This window comes from Cyprinodon tularosa, unplaced genomic scaffold, assembly GCF_016077235.1.
Source record: "Cyprinodon tularosa strain WSP-4 unplaced genomic scaffold, ASM1607723v1 ctg94, whole genome shotgun sequence".
Classification (NCBI taxonomy): domain Eukaryota; kingdom Metazoa; phylum Chordata; class Actinopteri; order Cyprinodontiformes; family Cyprinodontidae; genus Cyprinodon; species Cyprinodon tularosa.
The window spans coordinates 1,522,544-1,546,669 of record NW_024039718.1 but is presented as its reverse complement, the minus strand read 5'-3'; the positions used below and the strand labels follow the sequence as shown (position 1 = coordinate 1,546,669).

At 37.0% G+C, this 24,126-nt stretch overlaps 1 protein-coding gene across 1 annotated transcript in view; it reads left to right on the top strand.

The window, feature by feature from the left end:
* The window catches only part of itga1 (integrin, alpha 1), a 67,713-nt gene that overhangs the window by 11,575 nt on the left and 32,012 nt on the right, over positions 1-24,126 (top strand). Inside the window, exons 2-7 of the mRNA XM_038275049.1 lie at positions 7,410-7,530; positions 9,297-9,406; positions 15,842-15,930; positions 18,069-18,183; positions 23,103-23,230; positions 23,387-23,535. Of these exons, the coding sequence (XP_038130977.1) occupies positions 7,410-7,530; positions 9,297-9,406; positions 15,842-15,930; positions 18,069-18,183; positions 23,103-23,230; positions 23,387-23,535 (712 nt within the window). The remainder of the gene's footprint in view (positions 1-7,409; positions 7,531-9,296; positions 9,407-15,841; positions 15,931-18,068; positions 18,184-23,102; positions 23,231-23,386; positions 23,536-24,126) is intronic.

Below are 24,126 nucleotides of genomic sequence, written 5' to 3'. Positions count from 1 at the left end.
CATTCATAGAAAAATGTGGTCTGTTCTACAGATGGGGGGGAAAATGCATTTTGGTCATTAGATAAACTCTTGGTTTCCCAGTATTGATGTTTATTGAAAAAAAAAATGTTCTGAGGAATGATGCAGTTTGTGATAAAGAGATTTTCTTTGTTCATCTGGGTGTAGGTCATTTCCCTCAAAGTTTCTGTGCCAAAATAGAACCCTATTCCTGTTTGCCAGAAGAAACACAGAATCAATACACTCCTATACAAGCATGCGTTAATCCTCCTGTGGATTTCTAGTACCTGCTAAGCGTTGATAGCTTTAGATCTTGATATATGCATTTGTTAGATTTTCTCCAGCGAAGTCAGCTTTACATCTGTTCACCAGGCCTGTTTAGACCCTCCACCCCTCCACCTTGTTCTTCCATGCCAGCAGTGAACCATCAAACTGGCATTGAACAGGGAGTTGCAGTGTCTGCTGGGAGTAGTGTGTTTACATTAACTCCTTAGACAAGAGGCCAACAGGATAGCCTCATCCAAACATTGCTTTATATAGAATAAAAATTTGTACTTTTATTAAAAGCGCCTCCAAAGGTGAATTCAGACTGAGTCTGGTGTCCACGGTGACGGAGGTGGATTTACATAGCATCCCTATGCAAATCACTGCAGAAGAAGCCAGCGGTGAATTCTACGCGGTCAGAGTGTTCACCGCTCCGCTCTCACCTGCTGCTTGAAAAATAAGCTTCACTAATTTTGTTAGAGATTATATTTCTCAGCTTATTTCCTCTCAAGTTTTTCTCATAAGATACAAAATTGCATTGCACAATGTTTGTTGATATGAAAGGAGGTTGGTCTTTGACCTCTGTTAGTCTATTTTTAGCTTGTTGCAACCCTGAAGTGTTTTTTCTTCCTGCTTCTCCATCAGCTTTAAATCGCTTTTGTTCAGCAGATTCAGTTGACAGTTCATACAGTAAGTTTTCTTGAGGGATGTGGTTTGGAGATTTCTAGCCACCCCTACATTGGAGGAAGAGATTCTTGCAGGGATGAAAGCTTTGACAGCCATCAGGGGGTGTGATGTAATCTTGTAGGGCTGCATGTTTTCTGCAGCGGTGGGAAAACAGAGCTCCAGAGAGGACATCTGGAAGTTTCACAGCATGTAATCTGACCAGGCATGTTCAGTCAATATAGGAAGGGGCACAAACATGGAGATTACTGAGTGGATGCTAAAGAGGAAAAGGCATAGATGAATGGAGAGAAAAAAAAAAAAGAATGAATGATGATTAATGTTCTCAGGGGACAGAGGGATGGCCAAATGAATTATTGGTTGGATGGAGGAGAGGAAACAGTCTGAAGAGGCTGATGCTAATGATTTTAGCCATGCCAGAAAACTAACTGAAGGGCCATCTGTGAGTTTAATCCAGGATGAAACATCTCAGTAACCTTCACGGAAAATGTACAAACTTCTACACAGATAATTAAGTTTTCAAAAGTCTTTATGCGCTGTTACCGGTAATTCGTTTTAAGATGCAGATCCAAAGTTTGATAAAATTATTGGAATTGAGATTTAATGGAAAAACTACAAATTGTATGCATGCAAACAAATTCGGTATTTAAAGTACACAGTCGACCTGTTTGTGCTGGTCGACTACTTGTTTATGCAAGTATTTACATCCTTTAGGGTTTGTATAACTTTTTCAGATCATCAAATCAAATAACCTCTCTCCCCCAAAACACTTTTTTTTTTTTAAGAGAAAATGGGGAAAGTAAGTACCCCCTAAACCTTACTATAAGTGAGAATATTGTAAACTTGGGTTATAATCCGATGGTAACACTTCCCATGCCTATTGCACATCAACAAAGTGCAGTGTCTCTCTTTTAGCCACCCAACTGGCACAGCGACATGTGATAAAGGGGCAGCACTGCTCTACTTTATGCAACACAAAAATGAAAAGTGAGACCACCCTAGCACTTACTAAAATAAAATTAAATTTGATGCATTTAGCATTTTTTTTTTACTTTGTATTTATACCCAGAGCTCTGGCCAAGTTACTGGCATAACATTAGGGGCTTAATACCAAAGTTTCCTTATTTCAGCCATTGACTCATTATTGACACCATTTGTTAGACAGAACACTACCTTTTTTGTGTTCTCACTTCATGTAGATTTATGGAATGTGGGTTAAAAGAAGTTTGACTTAACAGGCACTGTCAAAAGGGTAGCCATTGTAGGTTGATGACTAGAAAATACTAGAGACAAAGACGGTTTTGTTCTTAAATGCATAATCTTGAAAAACAACAACCAAACAAGCAACACTAGCTTCTGCTGCTCTGATAATGGTTTTCTGCTGTGCAGGAACATGGAGAACGTTACAGAGCTGCTGCTGCTGCTGGAGCTGCTGTTTCCACTCATGCTGTCAGCTTGGGTTATTTATCCTGCCCTCCTCTTCTTTGAGACATTTGCTCTAAAACACAGAATTCAGCCCCTTGTTCACAAGCGCATTCAAAGACTGGAACACACCCACATTCATAACCTCTCGTGTCCACTGCACACCCACGCATTGTGAACTTGCCAGGATGCCGATTCTAAGCTGATGTCCACAAGAGAAAATAGTTTAGCATAAGAACTAAGGCACATGAAACTCAACATGATTATTCCCAAAGTGATTATACCAGAAAAATATATACACTACTTCAAAAATCGGACAAAGAAAACAAAACAAAACACGAACAAGTGAATAATGGAGAAGCATGCGGGAAAGTATGAGAAAAACGATAAGCAGAAGAAAACCAATAAACATAAAAGTGAAGGATATCTGGAGCATATTTCAGTTTCATAAGTTTCATGGCTCCAGGCTGCACCTGGCAATGCCAGACTTCTCTATCTTGCCAGGACTGTCTGTTTTTAAATGCCAGCAGATGGTGCAGAGAACTTCCAGCTTCCACCCAAACCTCCTGACTTTACTCTTCCCTGAACGTTATCCTGCTTATCAGCAAACATAGACACCCCCTTCCCTCCATAACACACCTTTATTTATAATCTATCTCACACCTTTCCTATCTTAGCAAATTGATGTCCAGTTCAGGAATCTTAATCACCTTGTTTTTCAAAGGTGCTGATTTGTGATAATCTTTAAAGCATTTTATAGCTGGTTCGGTATGCTACGAATGAACAGGTGCCTGTTAGGTGTGTAATTTTACTATAGTTGTTTTAGTCTTTGTAGACCGCAGATGCTCAGCTGGGTGACTTTTATGACCGTTGAGAAGTCTGACAAGCCAGCAGGTGCTGTACAGTGTTGATGACATCTGACTTTGGGGTTGTTTAGTGCTAAATTTTAGTTAATATTTACTGTAAAAAAGTGGTAGTCTGCTGAACAAAACTCTTTTTTGTTTGGAAAATATGACTGAGAAACTACTGAGCCCGGTCAAGGTGACACAGAGTTAAACTTAATCTGAATCCTTAGAGGTGTTGAACAGAAATAACCCAAAAGCTTAAAAAGGGGCTGAATAAATTTGTATATACTAAAGATGCCTTTAACCGCAGTTGTCTATATATGTGTTTAATGTTCCGTCAGCATCCTGAATATGCTTAACTTTTGTTCATTTCAGAAGTATTACACCAATGTTTCTCTCTGCTCAGACTGATTAGTTGATTAAAATGTTTATTAGTGTAACTGTTTGTAATTGATAGATACTATGGCTGCATTCAGCGATCTAAAACTGCTAGAGCACAACAATGTTTAGTTAATTGTGATTATTCCCATCATTTTAAAGCCACCATGACAATGATAGCATCATTTTCCCTTTCATTTGAAAAACATCTATGTAAACAGTGTGAGGGATTCCAAACAAAGAGGCTGTTTTACATTTACATTTAACAAAAAATGTAAACTAAAAGATACAAATATTCTGAGGACGCTTGAAGCAGTTTTAGGAGAAAGCCTCCTTAGGAGAAAGAGAGCACTATGGCGGCTGAAAGTTCCAAACGTGCAGCAAGTGACAAAACGAGCTGCAAAAAACAGGTGTTATGCAAACTCTAAAACATGCAAGAACAAAAGACAAATGCTACAGATGCAAACATAAAAATTCTCCAATTGTTGAAAGTAGAAGGAAACACTTACAATTAAAATAACAAATGCAAAAAAAAAACACAGACGTGCTCCAAAGCATTTTGAGGGAGTTAAAGAAAGAACAAACCATATCAGACTAGACCCTACGCACAAACTGTAAGTCAAGCTGTAACAGAGGATAAAAAAAAGAAAATTGGAGAAAGGAGAGATCCTTTATTTTTTTCTTGAAATTAACAGACTTTACCCTTACAAAGAATTTATTCATATGAACTAACAACATTCATGGAATGTGCTCATTGAAACACATTTTTGCTCACTAATGTGCACTTTAATGCATGGCTTATCTGCAAGTTGAAAATTCAAACAACTACTGTGCAGAATTGACTCTATTTCAAAATTACACACATATCGTTCACAAAAGAACTGCAAAATAAGTTGCATTCATTGTCTTGCCAGGAGCAATATCTATCCATACAAAACAAACTGTGGATTTGCATAATTCATATTTTCTCCGATGCTAACGTCTAATTTGTTTTACATTGCAAAAAAAGAAATTGACATCTGCTAATACTTCAATGACATATTCACTAGAAAAAACACGAATAATCTTTGTAAGATCTTCAGATCAATTAACACGTTATTTTACAAGACAAACAGGAAGTAATGTTAGCTGAGAGGCCAAGGCCTGACTGATTCAGATTAAAAACAAAGTAAACAAGACATAACACAATCAGGACAATGTTATCATCAAAACAAGATAGTAATCAACAACAGGATTATCCTTCCATCCATCCTGATTAAAAGGTATATGTATACCTTCAGCTAATTCTGGCTCTGCCCAAGGATCTCCCAATGCATAGTTTGAAATAAGTTCAAAAATCTAAATTCTAGGGAAACTTAAGTCGCTATGTTTTTTTTCTTTGTAATTGTAAAAGGTTAATGAAATTCTATCAATTTCTCATTTCACAGGCAACATTTCAGATCAAGGATTTCAGATCAGGTCAAGGATTGCAGTACCAGAACAGCTTTATGTATTTCAAAGATTGTTTCCATCTCCAAAGAGGGAAGTTTATCTATTGGATTCTCAGTCAGAGGTTGGAATAGCTAGCAAAATAGCAAAAGGTGGTTTTAATTCGATTGGATATGATGATGGGGTATCAAGGACAGAACAGTGTGCCTGTGGACAGGACAGGTTTCTATAGCTGACTTGTTAGGACAGCTTGACTCTGATTTGTACTTGAGCTTGGTAAAAAAAAGTAGACCTGATACGCCTGGGGAGATTTTACATCAGCTAAATTAGCCGTGTATTTTTGCAACATCCTTGTGTGTACATGTGTGCCTTTAAGAGTTTAGGGGATCTCTGTAATTCAGTTGATAGGAACAGGAAATGGAGCTTCTCTGTGAGAGAGTCACAAAGGAAGAGCAGACGGGACAGAGCATAGAAACAGTGGAGATAATTAATCAACATGTTTTTGTAAGTAAGGGAGGCAGTTTTCACAGTGATCACATGTAATTTAGGCCCCTGAGTCTCCTTGAACTATGAACTACATGCATGCACAGATTTGTGTTTGGATCTTTCTCCCTTTTTGCTTGGAATATGCCAGATCTTTTGCACTTAAAACAATAAGTATACCATATGCTATTATTGTAATTTTAAACAATGATTGAGTGAAATTGCTTGTTACGTTGGGCCCTCCAGATCAAAAGCACATGTGTCCTTTTGGTTGATCTGAATGGATAACCATTGTTTTTTCACTCGCCTGTGCGGATATAATGGAAACAAATAGACAGATATTCAGGTGACTGAAGCTCACTAGTTTATCTTAAAGGATATCCTCAAGGATAAACATGGATATCTGAGCCAAACATGCTCCAGTCACATGGTTTCCTCCTGACTGAGGATCATTCATGTGAACTCGATAGCTCTATTATCTTTGAAAGACGTTTATTCAGTTTAATTAGTCAGACTTAGATCGTTTACTGCTTATTCTGGCTGTAAGAAAACACATTATTTTAAAAGAAACCTACATAAAACTACATTGGAGTCTCTGAATACAAATTAAATTCAGTTTAATAAAACATTTTTATCCTAAATATGTGTAGATAGAAACAGTTTACCTATTGAAAATAATAGAAATCAATAAATTATTCAAAAGGCAAACTCACTCAACCGATTCAAACAAGCATATATATTAAAAATGTATGCACTTTTATGCATGGAATGAGCTAGAGACAGAGGGGATTTCTGGGTTTCCATTCTGGACCTTTACTTTTAATGACTTTCTTTTGGATAAGATAAAGTCAATTCATTGTTGGATAGATTTGAAGTGAGTTAAAACTTTCAGATTGTACAGTCGTACAATCGTCCTCCCTTTAGTATATATTTTCTTCTTCTAAACAGCCACTCTCTGTTGCCATTTTTTATAGAAATCCAGCTATCATGACAAAGCAGATAAAAGAGGTTTTCTTTAGATGGATCTTTAAAGAGCAATTTATTTTCGTTTTGATGCTGAGATGTTTTGATAATTCACAGCAGATTAAAGAGAAGAATCAACTGGCCAAACAACCAGCATCAGCCTTCAAATTGCTGAAAAATGTATAATTACACTGGTCCAGACATCACATCATACATTTCAGCAGTGTTTGGGTCAAATGCATGGAAAACAAATGATCGCCATCAAAGGACAAACAGCTGCTTGTGTTTGGGTGTCCATGTATGTGGTCCATGTTTACACGTTCTGCTTGTAATCCCTGTGTTCTTTCACATCGTCCTGCTTCTTCACTTATCTCATAATTTAATCAATTATACTTGAAGAATTCACTGGATTACTAAGCATAAAGGGTATCATTGTAGAGGCAAAGAGACGGGGAGGGACTTATATAGAGCCTCTGTGATATGTCCAGACAGAGCGAGACAGAGCAGAGCACAGAGAATAAGTCATTGTTCTGCACGTCCGCCTGAACTCTGACCACTGTGCTTCATAGTAATGTATGAAATTCCTCCAGCGTCCTCCAAATGATTCACTGTAGACATATCTGTGTTTGTGTCCATGTCTTCTATCTCTATTCTCTGTTGCCGCTTCTCAATGTCCCGGATGTATTCCTTCTTTTAATTACTCCAGGATAATATTTTTCTTGTTTGTTTTTCATTTCCGAATTGGTTTAGAAACATGTCCTGTGAATGTTTACTGCTCCATGGAAGGAAGAAACTAATGCACACTTCTCCTTTTTCTGGATTTCTGCTGGTTTATTTAACAGAAAATCGCTCTGGAGAGCTCTGCAGTAGACTGAAATAACAAATTATGTCCTTCAGCAGTCTTATTATGTCTGACCTTTTGTCTCCTCCTTTTTGTCTTTGCAGTTCTGCTGACTTGTGTGTTGTCCTTCAATGTGGACCACAAGAATAGCATGTCCTTTGAAGGCCCTCTGGATGACATGTTTGGCTACACTGTGCAGCAGTTTGAGAACAGTGAAGGGAAATGGTAAGCTTCATTTGTGGTAACCTTTGCTGCTGTTCAACCTCCTCAATGTTCAGAGAAACTCAGTACATGGCAGTCTGAATGTGTATTAACTGTCCTTTTATTTTTCTAATCATTTAGTTTTTAAAAACATAAAAATCATCTAAAATAACATAACTTCACCAGGGTACTCCCTTAGTTAATGCTTCCTCTTACATTTATTGGCAGAAACAGTAAACTGTTCATCAAAGTATCTTCACAACCAGCATGTAAATATTCTAAAACAAAACAGCCCTGACTACCTGCAAGATTAACCCATAAACACACTTTTAAAGCCTTGTTAATGCTCATTAAAGTGCGTTTCTGGATCTGGTCGTTAGTTACACCAGGAATGAATGGTTCATTTGCTTCTCTCCAACCTGTTGCAAAACCACATCTGATTCAAATCTACATTTGTTGTATGAAGTGGTGTTTTGCAACTTCTAGCTTAATAAAGCTCATGTGATAGTCACTCTTATTCACTCACTGCTAATATTTGGAGTCAGTTGTGACTGCATCATATTTAGGTTCCAAGTGAGGGAATCAGATCAGCCAAAATTACAAGAGAGAAGAGGTCAAACCCGAGGAAAAGCAGGGAGTGGAAACTATAGTAAAGTCTTGCACAATCATGAATTATTGAGAGGATAGCTGCAAACAAGTTGTATTTAAAAAGCTTAATTACCTGGAAGTAACGCAATGACAGGGAGGTGACTTAACCAGAGGCAGATGTATCCACCAGTTCTCCACCCTTAGTGGTGCTGAACACTAAATCATCTGCAGAAATGCAGCTCGATGTGGCGTGATCATTTTACGATTTACTGCAGCTTTGGTTCCCCATGATTTCTTTATTGTTCAGAGTGTTGCAATAAATCTAATGCAAATGTTAAGTTGCAAGTTGAAATGTTCAAAAACATTGCAAGAAAATGTCGCCCTGAGAGAAACCTTTTGTATTTTTTATTGAGAAATTTTAAAAATGAACAATAGCTGCAAAAAAAGGAAAAAACAAATCATCCATTTTGACCCAAACATTTAGAAATAAGTTTTTTGATGCCGTACCTGTAATTTTTGGCATGTATTAACAGCTGTGGAGTGGCGTAAATCATTATGTCATGTATTTCTCACAAGCAGCTGGTGCCAGTCTGAGTCCCATCTTGCTGCACTCTGTTTTAAATGACCCCAATAGGGTTTAGGAATGTTAATAACCTAAGTGTTCAGTGGAAGGCAGATCACCGCCTGTTTTTAGCATCAGTTTACTGACAGGAGGTAGGATTTCATATAACACACATTGATGGTTGATACAGTTGTGTTCAATGACCTTAGATACCTAAAGCAAGTCAACACAAAGAGCAATAGGGCTTCTTTCAGCAAACAGCTAAAACATTGGACTTGAATTGTGTGATGTAAAAGTGAATTGAATTAACTTGTTCTTATTGTTATCTTAATGTGATAATAGATATAATTAATGTGAGCCACACAGGACAATCATGATAAGCTTTTACAGCTTTCCAGGTCAGTTCAACCCTAGTATTTATGGTTCATTTAACAAAATAAGTATAATTAATCCATATTTGAATTGTTATTGGTAGCAGTGGACCACACAGTCGCTCCTTCCGACCTGCCAACTCTTAATTGCTTTAATAGTACGTGTGTTCTGCTTGTTATCATAATTGTAAAAATTATAATTTTTTCCTGTGAGTTTTGGCTTCAGGTTCACTTGGCCAGTAATCTAACCCATTTCTTTCTTTTCTTAGGGTTCTGATTGGATCTCCACATTCGGGTCAGCCAGCCAAAAAGACAGGAGATGTTTACAAATGCCCCGTTGGATGGGGGGACAATAAATGCATCAAGCTTGAGCTGCCAAGTAAGAACAAAATATTTCTGTGCTCGTGTTAGCGTTTGCTCTATCTACTGTATCAAAGTGGATGAAGGTCTGCAAAGTTCCAGAGGTGCTTTTTTTTTTCCATAATTTTTTTTGTTTAATAACTAATCTCTCTGGAATTAACATAAGCCCTTGGTTTATGGAGTAGGTCTATAGACTAAAAACATCTCTTCTGCTCCTTCAGTTATACCTGCCCATGGTAGATTGGCCAAAAATGCCTGCAAAATTTTCTCTTACTCATAATATTGAAAAATGTATTCTAAATACCAATGATAAACAGATGAAAAATAAAGAGCCACTCATCATAATTACTAAAGAAACATTAGTACTGAAGTGTATATGAAACCCTTATTTGTAAAAAAAAAAATAAAATAAAATAATATATATATGATAAAATATGAGCAAAATATCATCAAGTCAACAGGCCTTCTGCAACAACATTTAAGTATTCTTGCTGCAAATTTCTCTTACATTTTCCTCATACTGTTAGCTTTAATGAATACATCAGATTCAAGAAGCATTCTCAACTAAAATAAGTTATCTTAAATAAACTTCATAAACGTGATGCACTCCACTAGGGCTGCAACAACGAATCGATAAAATCGATAAAAATCGACTTTTAAAAGCGTTGGCAACGAATTTCATCATCGATTAGTTGTGTCGCGCGATTAATGCGTCATCCGCTGCCGCCATTATCACTGCCACTTGACTGAAACTGGAAAAAAAAAAAAGATACGGCAGAGCGAGTCAGCACCGCAGGTGCGCAGTGTTTCCAACTCAGCGACTTAGTCGCTATATTTAGCGACTTTTCAGACCCCTCCAGCGACTATTTTTTTTTAAAAAGTGACTAGCGACAAATCTGGCGACTTTTTACGGTGTTACTGGCGGCTTTTGGAGACTCTTACGTGAAAGCATGTATCGTTCCTAATCTTGTCCTCCAGCGGCAGCTGCTGCCGTGGGGCGCCTCCCCCCTCCCAACCCCGTTCTCCCGCAGGAATCTCTCTCATCGCTGCAATCAGAGCCGCAGGATGTACTTGGAGAAGCATCCCGCTGCAGCCTGTTTCAGCGTCCAGACTGCAAATGAAGCGCGCATGTGCCGGGATTGACGGTGCAAATTGATCACAATAATTAAAATAGCCTTTTTAAATAAATTATCTTGCAAATTATGAGGGCAAGGCTTTTGAAGTTTAAATCTTCTGGCAAAGATAAAGTAAAGAAGATCCTGCAATTTATGGAAGTAAAGTATAAAATCCAGCAAGATCAGTAATATGTCAATTAATTATCTGCCACATTCCCATGTAAATATCTGTCTTTGGAGGATGTGTTTTTTAGCACCCCTAGTTCTCTCATTTTTATTCCAAATACAATTTATAATTTGAATCACAGGGCTATTTTTATCTCTATGGTTCAGTATTTTCTCAAGTAGCAACTTTAACTGCTATACTTTCCTGTCTTAAAAGGCAGAACTCTTCTAGTAAAAAAAAAACAAACTCATTTGTTGAAATGGGGGGGCCTATTGTTTGAACCCCTTAGGGGCTTTAGAAAACAAAAATGCCTTTTTTTGCGCTTTATGAAACAAAGTAGCCTATATTTTGTGGATGTACAGCTACATTTTTCATGTAAGTTTGCGTAGTTTTAACACAAACATTTATTTTTCATATTGCACCAGTACAGTTAATGAGCAACCTGTACTTGTGTGCTTGTTTGTTCTGTCTAAAATGTTTATTTTGGAAAAAATATAATATATATATATATATATATATAATAAAATAAAAATATTTTTTGTCCGATTCATCGATTAATCGAAAAAATAATCGCCCGATTCATCGATTTTTAAAATAATCGTTAGTTGCAGCCCTACACTCCACCTGTGTGTAAGTGAGAGTGCGATCCCAAGAAATTTATATCTGCATAATTACCTCTCTGATTATTTCATATAAGGCTCTGAATTTTCGCGCCTCCGTGAATAAACACGAAGGTTTTCATTCATAGAAATGGAATTGAAGACAAAGAAAAAAAGGTTAGCAGATCGAGGCCTGCTGACTGAGAGCTGAGCAGCACAATTAAAGGGCCAATAAAAAGACCCAATAAATTACAAGAGATGTAAAGGACATGGTTGGACTGTTACAGAAGTAAAAATAACATAAAGAATACAAATAATCTAAAAAGAAAAATAATTTGATCTAAAAAAAAAGTCAATAAAAACTACTGATGGAGGCTGGGGTGCAACATTTGATGTAAATACTCAATATGATTTCAAGATAAACCAACAAGAATATGTCCTGCTAAATATCCTTTTAATACACAGACACACATGTACTGTACATCTCCAGGCCATGTCTTTAATTCCTTTATCTGCTCTAATTTAACAAAGTCAGATGGAGGGAAATGAATGTCAGTTCGACCATTAGAGGAATTATGCTGAACTTTTCATCCTACAAACTCAAATACAACCAGAATACAACACAAAATGGAAATAAAACCAATGAAAACTCAAAAAGAAGACTTAAACAAAACCAAAACCATGATAGTAAAATGTGTCCATACCTGAGAGACGATTAGAAATAGAAGGGAAATGGTGACTGTGACATTTTCTTAAATCATCCATCCATCCATCCATCCATCCATCCATCCATCCATCCATCCATCCATCCATCCATCCATCCATCCATCCAACCAACCAACCAACCAACCAACCAACCAAGTCCCAAAGGGAAAACTAGAACCCCTTTCCTCTGAAACACTGTCCAGCTCGTTCTCTTCCGATATCCCTCTCTCCTGCCTACAGTCAATCATCCAACCCTCCTTTTACCCAAAGCTTTATTCTCACACCTCAAATGCTTCATTCTTCTCCTCTGTTATGGACCCACATGTTTCCATGTGTTGATTTTTCACCAAATCCAAAGATGCCTCCCCCTTCTACCTGTCTGTTTCTAGATATCAGATGACATCAGAACAAGGTCCGTGTCCAGATGGTTTCAGCCCCAGAGTCCTGCATGTTAGAGTTCTGGTTCTGTTATGTTTTTCTTTTGAGTATCCAGTTTTGCTTTACTCCTTGTTTTCTAGTTTAAAGGGTTTAATTCTTATTTTGTTGTGCTTTCCTGGTTATTTTCTGTTTACTTGGTTTCTATTTGTTGCCCTCTGCTGCCCTCTTTTGTTCTCCCTTTTCCCTAGCTCTTTTCCTCTTTTGCTCTGTGCACACCTGCTCCCAGTTTGCTCATTAGCCCTCTCTTTGTTTCTGTCTCCTATAAATACTTTTGCTGTTCAGTTCTTCTTTGCTGGGTCCTCGTCTAACCTCATCACTTCCTCCCACTCGTCTCTCTGAGCCATCCTCCAGGTTACAGTTCTTCCCTTGATGACTCTTAGGTTTTTGGTAACATTTGACTTTAGTTTTCATTTTTTTTTTTTTTTTTTTTTTTTTTTATCTTTGAATTTTTGGACTCCTGGTTTCTCGTGTGTTTTTGGACTTTGCTTTCATTTGGATTTCTGGATTCCTGTTGTCTGTGGTTTTGGACTTTGTTTTAGTATTCTTCATTAAATCAACTAAAAACTCACCTCTGTCTGCCTGTCTCTGCTTTTGGGTCAACTATCCTAAAACAAATCCTGACGCTGCAGGCCTATGCAGAGAAGCTATGTGGGATTTTACAGCACCTCTTCAGCTTTAGCCTGATTCAGGAGACAGTTCCAGTGATGTGGAAGACCTTCTGCCTTGTTCCTGTACCTCAGGAACAAGGACTATTGGACTCAGCCAATAGTCTTCAATGACTATAGACCTGTTGCCCTGACTGTTAAATAAAAAATGTCTTTAGGCGGTTAACCGACATCTGCTGAGTTTAAGGTCTGTTCACCTCTATTAAAAGCATTCTAGAAATAAGGATATCAGGAAATTGTCAATGATGACTCATACTTCTTAGCTCAAACAATAAAAAATAATACTCTTTGTAACACAATTTTACAAACAATGCCCAAGAAAGTAGGACAGATTATTTAAAACTAGTTATATAAGTTGCAGCTGCATGACTGGTTGTGGAGCCGATATTAGATCACAGACATTACAACAAAAAACCCCCCCGACTAGTTAACTCAGAGGGTGCAATAGTTATTTGTAATTCTTATAATTGGAAACCCAGTCCGTTCTCAAATAAAAGTTCCAGTTCCTCATTAGACTTCATAAGTAAACAAAGGGAAGCTGGATGAAGTGAAAAATAGAAACAAACTTATACTGTAAGCTCACATGCACTGTAGATGACCTTTCCCTGTTTCCAGTCGTTATCCTTTAGTTTATCAAATAATTTCCTTGTAAGGAAAAGTACCAATAATTTCTCCTATACAGGAAATATCTGTTCTAAATCCATAAAACCAAAATGTACTAAATGTGTCAATGTTTTATGCGTATTTTTTTCAAAGTTCATTAACTTACTGACACTTAATCATATCGCTCTTTGAAATAAGATACTTTAATATAGTCTACTTAGAGTAACTGCTCATCTGATTGGGGTCTTAGCTGGAGGATGTTGTTCCATGTGAACAGGAAGACAGATAATAAACAAGGTTTTAATGTTTTATCCTTCTACTTTATCCTAATGAGGTAGATAAACAAAACATATTTGTGGCTCTGCACGAATTAAAGCCCTTACAAGTTCTCCATCTTTGTCAATATAAAAAAGATGATTGACACATCAGATCTGTAACTGGACATAAGATAGGATAACGGATTTGAAAACATCCTTGCCTTTTGAGGTCTCCATTTTTGAGGAGAACACAGATCAGACTCTTAACTCACTAGATTGACAATGTAGCCATTCAGAAATGCAGAAGTATATAGATTCCCAGGAAAGATTGAAAGATTATCACAGAGGAGAGGGGTGTTTCTCCCTATGTACTCTCGACAATATGTAAAAGGCAATGGGTAGGTCAATGCATTGTTTTTCTATATGAATCAGACATACATGTATATCAAAACCCCTCTTAAAATACAAAAATTTGATCATGAAGAATTGAATTAGCTTGACAATTATAGTCAGATTACCCGGAGACAAACTTTTAAACCATTTTTCCACAATAAAAGTGCTGTAGTAGAAAGTTCCATTAAAACTTAGTGTGACACATCAGCCTCAACTTGGATCTCTGTAAATATTTCTTCACTATCCCCATCCATCACGCTGATCTGTCAGTCAGTCTGTCGCTCTGAGCTCACTTACTAATAACACACCCCAGTCCCGCTTGGCCAACTGCGTCTCCACACTGGGTTTATAGTTTTCCCAGCACAGATGAGAAAACCCAAACCATAATGAGGAAGGTTAAACCCTGCGGTTGATGTGTTGTAATCTTGAACCGCTCTAACATACAGTCAAACTGGAGAAGCGAGCTCATTATGCATGATGACATACTGGCAAAAAAGTCATCAATCAACCACAGGTTTTTGTTTGGCTGCTAGATGGTGTTGAATTATGGTGGCTTTATTTACGAAAAGGTAATTTTAAAAATTATGTAGTGTATTCATGCAGAAATGCTTAGGTAAACAGTCAAAAATATATAATTTAGATGATCTGATATTTAATAACACTGAGGTCTATTTCGTTATTGTCTTAATGAGAAAAAGTGACAAACATATACAAGTGAATTATGCACTGCTCAAAAATAATAAAGGGAACTCATAAATAACCCAATATATAGTTCTGTTATATTTTTCATTGCAAAAGGCCTTCAGTAAGACAGATTTTTCATATTTTTATCTGAAAATGTAGAAGCATCAATCTTCTCCTGCACTACTTTCTGTTGCATAGGAACATATGATGAGCACGGGTTCTGTGTCATTCCTTCTGTTAGATGATAAGGAATTTGGAAAACACTGTCTAACAAATAAAATGTCCTTACTGTTAATTGTATTGTTTAATCCAAAGTATTCTCACTATGATTGTTTTTGTACAATTTAATAAACTTTATGATGTTAAAAAAAAAAGGCAGGACACACGTTTTTTTCTCATGACTTGTGGAGCATCATACAGAGTTAAATGACACATAAACGTGTTAGTGAGGCCATGCGAAACCATCGAAAGAGAAATCTAAACTAAACCAGATCCAGATTATTCCCAAGTTGAGGAACTAATTTTAGCCACATGTTGTGGTTACCTAATGATTCAACATCCACCACCCAATACCACCACCACCAAATCATCTGTTTTAACAGCAATAAGCCACATTTAGAGGCAAATCATGGTAAAAAACATAAACAGTGTTAAGCATATATATTGGTGCCTATTATGTCTTCTGGACAGACAGAAGTGAGGGAAAAAGGGGTAGCTGCACTCTTCCTGTGGGAAAATCCAAGAGAGGAATTTGTTCAGCTGTTCGTCTTCTGTAAGTTTTGTTTGTCTCACTGTGTTTATTCACCCTATTTTTTTTTCTCTTTTTTAGAAAACACAACTATTCCCGATGTACACGAAGTAAAGGAAAACATGACCATGGGAACCACTCTGGTGACCAATCCCTCTGGAGGATTTCTGGTAAGCAGGAAGTGTACATATTCCACACCAAGCACAAAAAATAATTTTACTCACTGTTAGAAAACTCTGCAGACCTTTGAACTACAAAGTTTACACCATATTTCCCATCGAGACTCGCTGTCCTGGGAATGTCATGCAAATCTATAAGTGCACAGATGAGATTGGAACATATTGTGTAAAACCAATTTACTCAGACCTGACAACCACAGGCTTATGAATTACTATTTTGTGCATAAATTTCATCTTGTGCTTCAAGAAAATTCGATCTGATACTATTTGTGAAACAACTCTGCTGTTATTGGAATCATTGTCTTATTTTTTAGTTTTTCCTTTTTTATTTTAAAAATAATTTTTATAAAGTTACTCTTTTTATACTTAAAGAAATACAAAAAAACAACTACATTAATAAATATTTGAGACTTTTGATGATCCTTACTTCAATTTGTTTGAGAGTTGACTGCAACAGATTTTGTAAAGTGGACTTTTTGTAATGCAAACACATTAGTTTGTTTGTAAGTAACACATGGGGATATGATTGGGAGCAGAGTGCAGATTTTAAGCAGGTATGTGTCTTAAATTTAGTCTGTCAGTGATTTCAGGGCTTGACCAAAAAAATGGGGTTTAATTCTAGGAGTCTAGGCTTAGGCCATATGCAGGGGACCCCGAACGTTTTGATGCAGTAGCCCTTTGTGTCCCCCAACAATGACCTGAAAAATAAACTTGTGTAATCTCCCTTTTACATCTATTCACATGGTAATATATATTAAATCTGTTTAGCATAAAAATTTAATTTTCAACTGTATATTTTCACTGTATAACAAACTTTCCAATAAAGCGTCGACAATAAGAACAAAATAAATAAAACCTCTTTCAGTTGTGTTTTTAATTAGATGGGGCTGGACTAAAGAGGCAAGACAGAGTTTTCTGATTATTCTGTCACCTGTGGCCAAAACACAGAACTACTGCACTCTTTTGCTGGTTCTTGACAAGTGTTTTTTTTTTTTTTTTTTACTGTTTTCACCTTACGTGGAGTTGCCATTGGTGTCCGAGTTGACCTGGATATCCACAAAATCCACCTTCAATATAATACTTCGATTGCTAGATTGGACCCTTTAACATGTTTGATGTCACAGCTGCAGAAACAGCGTGCTTTAGAGCTAAATAACGTTCAGGGGACATAGACTACAGGCTCATAAATGCTTTGGCATCAACCACGACATTCATGACATTGTCTAAGTGAAGATGTGCTCAATGTTTTGTTTTGAGTACCTTTGGGGTTTAAAAGGTAGACCTATACAAATCATTGTTAGACTTAGACAAACTTTACTGTAATTTTCTATCCACAGAGTGTATAAAAAACGAAATTTAGTTTTGTTCAGCTCTCATGACAATGACAATGAGGTGCAGCAGTGATGAAATGTAAATATTTGGAGAAAACCCCCCAAAGATTTTCGAAAACAAAGAAGACATTCAGGTGCCTTGTCAGAAAAGTTGGAATAGTTATTTATTACATTATAAGGGGAAGAACCAAAGAGTTCAGTTTCGAAGTTTGTCATCTCAATGGGTGTAAACAGAAGTAATATAATTTAATTCTGCTGCACCTAGTGGGGACCAGGCATTGTTACCTGCTAGATCAGACGGTTCCCACAATGTGCTATGATTCATTGTAAATGGTCCCCACAATGTAAGAAATACACCCCAGCACACACAAATATTTTATAATGGATATTGTTGTTAAGAAGGAAGACAAGTCTCTGTTTTTGTTGAACATGTGGAGGGCTTTAGCAGTTGGTTTGCCAAACTTCACACCTTCACAAAACAGTGAGATTGTGGGCAAAACGTTAGTTGTATGTCTCTCAGTGAAGAAAAACATTTAGATTATTTGTCAAAGTTTACTACTGTAAAATAGTATTGGTTTCCATTTCAAATATAATTCTTGAGTACTTTAAAACTGCATCTTCTCAGTTTTCCTGGATTTGAGTAGTTCTTTCCTCTTGGGATCTTTGTTTTTGCTCTTAAGTAGCCCTGAACATTTCTTCACCCATCACCTCAGACTGGTGGAAAGCTAACCAGTCACAGTCCTGTGAGATCCTCCTTCCCAGAGTTTATTTGTATGTGTGTGTCTCTTGTCTCCACAGGCGTGTGGTCCTCAGTATGGCTACATGTGCGGCCAGCAGCAGTACATCTCGGGAGTTTGTGCGAACGTCAGCCCCTCCTTCCAGATCCTAAACTCCATAGCTCCTGGAGTTCAAAGTATGTAGCTCGCCTGAGTAATGTCCAGCCACTCTTCACAGGACATGATGTATGCATACAAATTATCTGAGCAGGATAAGAGATAAGCAGTATCTACCAATCATAGCAGTACCACCCAAGACCCCAACATCAAACTCACCCTCCCTTACAGGAGAGGAGGATTAGAGCATTCCTCTGAATGTAAACTTGTCTGCTACCCTTTATTACTCTCTGGCTTGGCCCAGCCCAACTCTTCTGCTGCATTGTATGCCCAATTTAGGAGACAGTTTACTGGGACTGCACTCTCGTTCCCTGGAAGGAAACAACTAGGAAAAATGTTTAGTGTAAACAGACTCCAGTCATTGCTTCTTTTTGTTTCCCATATTTTCTTTTCGTTTCTATTTATTTACCAGAAATAAATATTGAAATTTATTGTTTTGAGCTCTAACTAGAATTAAACATTATTTTTAAAGGATTAGAGCTGTAGATACTTAACAAATAAATAGTGTCTTTCATTACCCTGAATAAGTATTCCTGTTATTATCCTGTTTATTTGAGATTTCTAAATTATTCAGTACAATTCCTTTAATTAAATGTTGTGCTTCTAGTTAATGTTGGTAGCAATTGGATTATTTTTAGACAACTCAGCTTACTCGATTCTTCTAATTAATGTCACAAACCTTCCTGAGAGATTCACCAGAAATGGATTTTGGAAGCACTCTGAGCTCACTGTTTGCTTAGGAAAGGGTAGTGAACATAAATTGATCCGGGTGATGAACAATAATTGGCAGCATGGCATTGAAACCATGCTCACTTAATACTAATGGGCTGAACACATGCCAATAATTCATCTATTAAACCATGATAACACCACTAGCATAAACCAAGGCTAGTCACTCAACTAAACATGATCTCGGGTGTCTTCTCTTCCTTAGACATGTCTTTGTTCTGGTTATTATCAGAAATCTCCAGTTTCATACATATTCTGACTTTATCTGGCACGAGCAGCCATGTTTTTTTTAAAAAAAAAAGTTAATTTGATCTCCGCCTTATGTGAGGTGGTGAAATGTGATTGCTTGAATAATGGTGTTAACATCAAATTGAACATATGTGCCTAATGAAATTGCCAGTAAGTGTATATGGAAAGACATTAGCAGCCTGAAGTGTCCATTCAGACCTTTATAAAAGGTGTATTGACCAAGGGATATAACCTCATCACTATTAGCCAGTACCCATAAAACTAGACATGTTTTGTACCGTGTTGAACCCCTTAAAACATTGAAAATGTTACTTAAGGCAATCATTGCTCCCCTTTAAAAACACAGACTGAGGTGGTATTTTATATCCTTGAAAAGCTTGATTACTCTTACAAGAAGGTACGACTTACACAGCTTGGTTCTAGAGGTTGTCCATCTTTGGTTTTTGCTGGCATTTATTTTGAGGTATATGGTGTCATTAGACAATTGTATTCTTGCAGTAATTAGTACAATTTTTTCACTAATTATTAATTACAAGCTGTTTTTACTTAATTCCCCATACATGAGTTGTTTGAGGATAAGCAGTGTGTGGTTTAGCGTTGACTCTAACATATACTGCACACCCAGATATCTAATAAGTGCTCAGCTGAGTTGAGCTCTTTACTCCTACTCCAGCGGCGTAGGAAGCGGGGGGGACGGGGGGGACGGGGGGGACATGTCCCCCCCAACATAAAAGCCAAGTGGATATGTCCCCCCCAAAAAATTGTACCGCAAAATATTAGATTTTGACATTTTTTTAACTAGCGTGCTTTTATTTTGAAGGCGCAGCATAGTGTTACGTCACTGTACTCCCCCTCCCCTCTCTAAACTGCTGTGTTTTTGCACACTCAGAAGGGAGATGAAACGGTGACACAGAAGTCAGAAACTTGTGAATGAGGTAAAATGGTCTGTCGGGATGCTGCTATAACGTCTTGTTAGTTCACTTTCATATATAGAAACTGAATCTTTTTGGTTTAGTCATCGTAGTCTTGTACGGAAGAGGATTAGGGCCACTGGAAAAAAAAAAGTTAACTGATTTTTACTTTTTTTTTTTTGTTTAACATGGGGAAAAAAGTCAGAATTCTGACTTTTCTCAGAATTCTGACTTTAATCTCAGAATTTTCACTTTTTTCTTCTGACTTTTTTCTCAGAATTCTGACTTTAATCTCAGAATTCTGACTTTTTTCTCAGAAATCTGACAGATGATTAATATTTCTAATCAATTTACAGTGTTTTTATTTTGTTGGGGGGGTATTATACAGATATATAAAAACAAGAAGGTCTAACTAAAAGATAACCAGAATATATGTTTAGAGTAAAGGTTGACTACTTGTGTTTACACAAGCACACAATTTCAAATCTGCTGAGCTTGCTGTGCAAGAAAATGTAAAATATACGTTTAAAGAAATATAACAGGAAGTACTGCTAAAACAAACTAAATGTTAAATAATGTAGATATTGGTTTAAAATATTCTTCAGATTTGAAAATTTGGAAGGAATACATAATTTTGAAATTAATCAACAAATCTGGTAAAAAATAAATAAATAAAAAATAAAAGTTGCACTTTTTTACTTGAGGAATTTGTTGAATAACTTCATAATTATGAGTTTAACTAGTTGGAGGTAATGCTACACTTCTCTGCTTCCTGTCCTGCTCATAAAAGTTAAACATTATAAACCCACCATTCATTTTCTACACTATTTGGAAAACACAACACAAATGTAATATAACAAAAGTATGTTTAACAACAAACATGTTAGCATCCAGCCATAGCCATGTCTGTTTTAGAGACTAGCTCTCTTGTTTTAATGACCTTCTGCTCCTCTATTAATGAGGGGACCCCTCAGGCACGTAAAAAGTTGCCTAATTCTGTCATTTTCCACCAATGTGTCACTGGCCCTCCTCAAACAACTCACATCTTTGTCAGTGAAGCTGAGTGCTCCACATCTCTGCCTTCATGGTGACCATCTACATTAAGATCCAAAATTCTGAAAAAAAAAGTCAGAATTCTGAGAAAGAAAAGTCAAAATTCTGACTTTTTTCCCGTATTAAACTGAAATAAAATAAAAAAATCACTTAACTTTTTTTTTTTCTAGGCCCTATCCTCTTCCGTAGTCTTGGGCTGATCACTCATCCAATATTTAACTGCTAACTTTCTCTAGACGTTTGCCACGCTAGCCAAATTTTTTTTTTTTTTTTTTTTTTTTATAGATCTCATTTCAGTACAATGCCACCGCCAACTAAAAGGCTGAAACAGCAGTAGGACTTACTCAGATTTTTTTAAAAAGAGAAACGTCAGTGTGAGTTACAGTCACCTAACACAACTTGTGTTGAAATTTGCCCGGTCTGGGCGTGCGTTTAACGAGAATTTTTTATTTTTTGCGTGGTTTTGATTCCCCGAAATGGACAGATGTTATACCTGCCGTGCTCCTGATCGTTAGTTAAAACCACAGGGAGAGTTAATTTTAATTGTTAGCAGCGGCGGTCGCATTGGTTGTGCAACCACTAATTAACCAACTAATTAACTTCTGCGCCTTTATTTCCTCAAATAAACTGCTGGCTCCTCTTTTTAGACCATAAACAGATTAACACAACATTGAAAACTCTGTAGTTTTCTCTGTTCTGTACTGCAAACTGGAATTAAAGGCGCCATTTCTACCAAAGGTCTGGACAGACTGGCGACCTGTCTAGGGTGGACCCCGCACCAGCACCTCCTGACCCCACTAAGGGACAGGGTGTACAGAAAATGGAAGGATAGATGGATTTCTACCAAAGATTTAGAATGCGTTTTTGAACCAGATGCTTCAAAGCGCCCTGTCCATAATTCTTCACCACACTGTCAGCTCCCTCTGTCAGTCAACCTATATAAATTCATTTTTGACCATTATTGCAAGTTTGACAAAATAAAACATATCAAACTTTGCACTTGTGTGGCCTACTGAACTGTTTTTAATCCAACTGAAATATTTGATTTTCTAGTGCGTATGCGGACACTAAATATGCCAAGGGCTGAAGCCCTTGAAAGACACCTCCCTTTGCTTAATAAAAGACTCCAGTCATTTTGTTTGGTGATATGCTCACATCTTATGAACAAATGCATTATGTAAATTTTAAATGCATTATTTTTGCAAGACACATTTATAAAGGAATAAAGTAAAAGATTAAATAGCCTTTTTTTTAAGTAGCGTACTTAAGACATGTTTCTGTTGAATATTTACGAATCTCAGATTTCCGACATGTGTCCCCCCCAATTGTAAACATATTCCTACGCCCTTGTCCTACTCACACTTTCTAGTGCGTTAAGATAGTCCAATCTTTGCAGGGACCTTCTAGAGCTGTTTTGTTTGTTTTTTTGAGGATGGACTTTAGTTTCTGGGGGAAATGGATCACCACTGGTTCCAGAATTTTATTCCAATATCTAACTGCATTGTTTACTGGCAATGAAAACAAGCTTTGCTTGTGAGAGAGATATGGCATCTCCGAGCAAAGATCTGGTTGTAGAACCGTTGAGCAGATTATGACCATATAACTCTAAAAGAAACATTAAAGTTCCTTAGTGAAATGAAGGTTAAGTTTTAAAATTATACTGAGGCATGGTTTAACATTTTGCTTGGAACAAGTTTAAATTTAGCACAATTGCAGAACACATGCAGAGAAATTATTGCAAAAAAGGCCAATCAAGTGCCAGTGATTAAACTATGGCCTTCCAAACTGGAGGACAAAATGAAAACTAAGACACAATAAAACATCACAGTGGATTTTCAGGCACATTTGGATGGCGCTACCTACATAATTTCCCCTTCATTGAAATGGTGATGAATTAGTTTTTCTAAATATGTAAATACAACACCAGTTGAAATGTGTTATATATGTATTATTTCCAGTAATTTGTGACATTTCAATATGTTCTGATTTTGTTCTAGATTGTTCGAGCAATCTGGACATTGTGTTTGTGCTGGATGGATCAAACAGCATTTACCCATGGCCTGCAATTGTTAACTTTCTTCTCCGCTTCCTTAAAAGCACCAGGATTGGGCCCACCCTCTCGCAGGTCAGTAATACATCTCCTTTATAGCCTAACAGTTTTAGCATTTTAATTTTACTTCCACTGTGACGACAGGAGAGAAGCACTCCAGGAAAGACAATTTGACAAGGAAAAACATTGGATATGGAATAACATTTACCACAATTTCTGTGTGTTTTCCAGGTGGGCATAGTATCATATGGTGAGGATGTGGCTCACCATGTCAACCTCAGCCAGTTTAACAACAATGAAGAACTGATTAAATTTGTAAAAGATCTTCCTCAGCACACCGGGACAAAGACTCATACTTTCTTGGCCATCGATACTGCGAGGTACACCCCATTGGCTGCACTTTTAATTTCAGCTTGTCATATCAAGTTTAAAGAAAGAATAATGATTAAGATGCGTGTTTAACAAAGCAGAATCAGGCCTCTTTTCTGGAATTACAACTTCTTTATCTGACTCAAAGAAAGGTCAATTAACAATAAGTGAATCCAGAATATAATCAACATTTTAATGCATTGCATGTGGCGTTAGCGATGTCATTCATTAAAAGAAATACAGTTGGAGCACAAAATGAAGACATCCCACTGAATATAAAATTTCAGTTATCAGGATTTTAGGTAGGAATGGGACCCGTATACATTTGGACCGATAAAATATCGATGCCTGTGAATTAGTGTTTATACTCGATGGTGCTTATTTTTAGCACCACTCTACATCATTTTTGCCTGCTAAACTTAAATCTCAGAAAGTCCAACATCTCACTGGTCACATCAACTCAGTAGATAAATACATGAAGTTCCCATGTAAGGATGTAAAAAATGGCAGGTGGCTTTCTTAAAGTGTGAGTCTCAGATGGAGGACAGTTATAGTGTAAATGTGTATTGCAAACCCATTCAAAAAGACCAGTACGGCTGGTT